This window comes from Macrobrachium rosenbergii, chromosome 59 (assembly GCF_040412425.1).
Source record: "Macrobrachium rosenbergii isolate ZJJX-2024 chromosome 59, ASM4041242v1, whole genome shotgun sequence".
In the NCBI taxonomy this organism is placed as follows: Eukaryota; Metazoa; Arthropoda; class Malacostraca; order Decapoda; family Palaemonidae; genus Macrobrachium; species Macrobrachium rosenbergii.
This window is the reverse complement of record NC_089799.1, coordinates 7392898-7397574: the sequence shown is the minus strand read 5'-3', so window position 1 is coordinate 7397574 and position 4677 is coordinate 7392898. Positions and strand designations below refer to the sequence as shown.

General features: G+C 39.0%; 2 protein-coding genes across 2 annotated transcripts; both read left to right on the top strand.

Moving 5' to 3' along the window:
- The first annotated feature begins 289 nt into the window (after positions 1–289).
- Positions 290–1135, top strand: LOC136837442 (serine/arginine-rich splicing factor 4-like). The gene has a single exon (XM_067102221.1). It carries the CDS (start codon positions 290–292, stop codon positions 1133–1135), a length of 846 nt encoding a protein of 281 aa, XP_066958322.1.
- A 3-nt stretch (positions 1136–1138) lies between these two features.
- Positions 1139–4360, top strand: LOC136837441 (micronuclear linker histone polyprotein-like). The gene is made up of 2 exons (XM_067102220.1): positions 1139–2494; positions 4253–4360. The coding sequence occupies exons 1-2, from the start codon at positions 1139–1141 to the stop codon at positions 4358–4360; spliced, it is 1464 nt and encodes a 487-aa protein (XP_066958321.1).
- The last annotated feature ends 317 nt before the right edge of the window (positions 4361–4677 follow it).

The following is a 4677-nucleotide window of genomic DNA, read 5'->3' as shown; positions in this document are numbered from 1 at the left end:
TGCTGCAAAGAACCTTAAGTAATGCCTACAGTGCACCACATGAGCACTGAAGGCACTACCCTCCCAAGGGGCACACTCATTATCAGTCTGAGTAAAGTTTGATCCAAGAAAATGTCACGGACTGGAAGCAGCTATGCAAGAATACCAACCAGAGAAAAGAGGAGAAGAGCAGCATCAGATGCTGTGAAAAACCAAACCAAAGGTCAGATAAAAGAGCAGAGGAAGAGCATCAGATGCTGGGAAAACGCCAAACCAAAAGTCAGAGAAAAGAGCAGAGGAAGAGTATCATATGCTGGGAAAAAACACACCAAAAGTCAGAGAAAAGAGCAGAGGAAGAGCATCAGATGCTGGGAAAAAACCAAACCAAAGTCAGAGAAAAGAGGAGAGTAAGATTATCATATGCTGGGAAAAAACCAAAACAAATGTCAGTGAAAAGAGCAGAGGAAGAGCATCAGATGTTGGGAAAAAACCAAACCAAAAGTCAGCGAAAAGAGCAGAGGAAGAGTACCATATGCTTGGAAAAACCAAACCAAAAGTCAGAGAAAAGAGCAGAGGAAGAGCATCAGAAGCTGGGAAAAAACCAAACCAAAAGTCAGAGAAAAGAGCTGAGGAAGAGTATCATACGCTGGGAAAAAACCAAACCAAAAGTCAGAGAGAAGAGCAGAAGCAGAGCATCAAATGCTGGGAAAAAACCAAACCAAAAGTCAGCGAAAAGAGCAGAGGAAGAGTAACATATGCTGGGAAAAAACCAAACCAAAAGTCAGAGAAAAGAGCAAAGGAAGAGCATCAGAAGCTGGGAAAAAAACAAAACCAAAAGTCAGAGAAAAGAGCAGAGGAAGAGTATCATATGCTGGGAAAAAACCAAACCAAAAGTCAGCGAAAAGAGCAGAGGAAGAGTATCAGTGGGAAAAAACCAAACCAAAAGTCAGAAAAGAGCAGAGGAAGAGTATCATATGCTGGGAAAAAACAAAACCAAAAGTCAGAGAAAAGAGCAGAGGAAGAGTATCAAATGCTGGGAAAAACCAAACCAAAAGTCAGAGAAAAGAGCAAAGTCAGAGAAAAGAGCAGAGGAAGAGTATCATATGCTGGGAAAAAACCAAACCAAAAGTCAGAGAAAAGAGCAGAGGAAGAGTAACATATGCTGGGAAAAAACCAAACCAAAAGTCAGAGAAAAGAGCAAAGGAAGAGCATCAGAAGCTGGGAAAAACAAAACCAAAAGTCAGAGAAAAGAGCAGAGGAAGAGTATCATATGCTGGGAAAAAACCAAACCAAAAGTCAGCGAAAAGAGCAGAGGAAGAGTATCAGAAGCTGGGAAAAAACCAAACCAAAGGTCAGAGAAAAGAGCAGAGGAAGAGTATCATATGCTGGGAAAAAACAAAACCAAAAGTCAGAGAAAAGAGCAGAGGAAGAGTATCATATGCTGGGAAAACCAAACCAAAAGTCAGAGAAAAGAAAAGGAAGAGCATCAGAAGCTGGGAAAAAACCAAACCAAAAGTCAGAGAAAAGAGCAGAGGAAGAGTATCATAAACCAAAAGTCAGCTGGGAAAAAAAGCAAAACCAAACCAAAGGTCAGAGAAAAGAGCAGAGGAAGAGTATCATATGCTGGGAAAAAACAAAACCAAAAGTCAGAGAAAAGAGCAGAGGAAGAGTATCAGATGCTATGAAAAAAACAAACCAAAAGTCAGAGAAAAGAGCAGAGAAAGAGCTTCATATGCTGGCAAAAAAAAAAAAAGTCAGCGAAAAGAGCAGAGAAAGAGCATCAGATGCTGGGAAAAAACCAAACCAAAAGTCAGAGAAAAGAGCAGAGGAAGAGTATCATATGCTGGGGAAAAACCAAACCAAAAGTCAGAGAAAAGAGCAGAGGAAGAGCTTCGTATGCTGGCAAAACAACAAACCAAAAGTCAGAAAAGAAAAGAGCAGAGAGAAAAGAGCAGAGGAAAAATATCAGATGCTGGGAAAAAAAACCAAACCAAAAGTCAGAGAAAAGAGCAGAGGAAAAATATCATATGCTGGGAAAAAACCAAACCAAAAGTCAGAGAAAAGAGCAGAGGAAGAGCATCAGATGCTGGGAAAATACCAAACCAAAAGTCAGAGAAAAGAGCAGAGGAAGAGTATCATATGCTGGGAAAAAAAACAAACCAAAATTCAGAGAAAAGAGCAGGGGAAGAGTATCATATGCTGGGAAAAAACCAAACCAAAAGTCAGAGAAAAGAGCAGAGGAAAAGTATCATATGCTGGGAAAAAACCAAACCAAAAGTCAGAGAAAAGAGCAGAGGAAGACCATCAGATGCTGGGAAAAAACCAAACCAAAAGTCAGAGAAAAGAGCAGAGGAAGTGTATCATATGCTGGAAAAAAAAGTCGGAGAAAAGAGCATCACATGCAGGGAAAAAAACCAAACCAAAAGTCAGCGAAAAGAGGAGAGGAAGAGCATCAGATGCTGAGAAAGACCCAAACCAAAAGTCAGAATCAAAGTCAGAACAACAACAGCCTGCCGTAAGCAGAGAGAGAGAGAGAGAGAGAGAGAGAGAGAGAGAGAGAGAGAGAGAGAGAGAGAGAGAGAGGCACTTTAGCACTAGATGGTAGGGGCCCCGCTAATCACCTTTTCCCTTGGGGCTTAATGTCAAGAGGATGTTCCCCCTAAATCACGGGCTTTTTCCTAATCCTAACTTCTCAGACAAATGGCAAAAAAAACTATAGATATATAGATACTTGTATATATCTTTTATGTTGTCATGTTTTTCTCTACTTTTTTCTTATGGTGGTTCTGTTCAACGTAATCCTTTCCGAGATGCCATATGGTCTTTCGTCTTGACAATAATTCCTCTTTCGAGAAATATTCTCACACGAATCTTGCTGCTTCATAAACGTCTGATACATTATCATCCTTAAAGAAGCTTCTTTCATTCATACCGTCTTAGGAATGGTAATCTGTTATTTTTGTTATGCATACCAGAATTCCGCTGCACTTTTGGAAGTTCCTGTTAATTAACGAAAGGTATAGTGAATCCTTCGATTACGTTTTATAAAAGTAATATTAATCATAGACTAAAAAATTTTACAAATTACACAAACTTTTAGGTTTTGATCACCAATTTTGCAAATATTCTTTTCTTGTATATTAATTTTCAGTAAACTCGGATAACATAAAAAAGGACTAGGTTAGCGTCATTCCGCATACTTTAATAGGAGCCAGTGGTGAGAGAGGCCAGCCCGGGCTGGAATGCGGCTAGTCTAAACGCTGAATTCACTGTACGTAAACTATGGCTGTGACACAGAAAAATACATTTATTGATAAAATGTGATTTATATAACGACATATATATTTTTCAAAAACAGATTTTAGTTTTGTTGTCACTTACGGAATACATTGTTTTTTTATTATCAAAAGAATATAGAAGTACAGAATAGAGCATTGATGTCTTCAGCATTTCTAATGCTGGCTTAACACTCAGGACATGTTCACTTACAAACATTACGAAATTTACTTAATGTAAATTTTCCTGTACCCTAAGTACATGCACTTATTCTTAAAGACTAAGTCTCATCTTCCTCTGCCGTTCCATCATGTTCTCTTCTGTTCATTCCTTGAAACAGAATTGAGAAAAAGGAATTTCTAACTTCCAGTATCCCAGCATTCCATATCATACCTTTCACGTCCGTGACATACACGAAATATACTCGTATATTCCTCATTGTCTCGTTCACAAAGCTTCAGGTTTGTGCGCATGGCCGCTGCTAAAGGCCACTGACTAGAATTCCGTCTAATCTTACTATCTGTCTGATGATCTCACCGACGCTTCATCAGGGGCCCATTCGTCGAGACTAATGAACCAGAGGTGGAATTAACCTTGTCCGGGAAACACATATTGGGTATCCCCCCAGGGGGATTCAAATCTCGCCATGCGCCGGGAGAAAATAATTGTCTCTTAACATTAGGCAAGTCTTGCTTTTTGCATGTTTTTTGAGGTTCGGTTTAATTAGGGAATTAACGCATTTTCATCTCTGGCGTCTGAGAGATTTCTTCTTCTGTGTTACAAGTCCCTCAGTGTTCTCTTGGTTTGAGACGAAGTCAGGCTATCGCTTAAAAGCGAAGGCAACTATACCAGCAGTCATTGTTTTTTTTATATATTTCTTGCCAAAATGAGGAAATTCAACCCATATTCCTTTGTAAGCATGAGTCTTGTTTAATTTTCTGCAACAAGTGCATATATTGATCTAAGGATAATCTACTAACTGATAACACCTCGCCAGAAGTTATCTGTCAATCGGGGGCGTTGGCAGAATATCAAGAAATTTGATGATCAGAATCATTATCGCTACCAGAAAGACTGGTCCTCCGCTAAAAAGCCAAAGGAATAAAAAAAAAAAAAAAAGACTTCAGGCACTGGGCAGTGCGATATCGAATACCCCCAAAAGCTGTCAAATTACCATTTTAACCAAAAAGAACACTATAACTTCAAGTAATTTTGTTCACATCCAGCGGAGCAAGATCCAAACAACGGTATAACAAAAGATTAATTATGGCGTTAATACCATCATCTCTCTTAATACGGAAACCATATGAACAATACCTGGTTTTCTGGCTTCGACAAAAAGTTATATTTAATTACTCTGATAAAGAAAGCTAAGAACCGAAAAATCATCACTATACCTGGTCATTAGTTAGTGTTTTAACT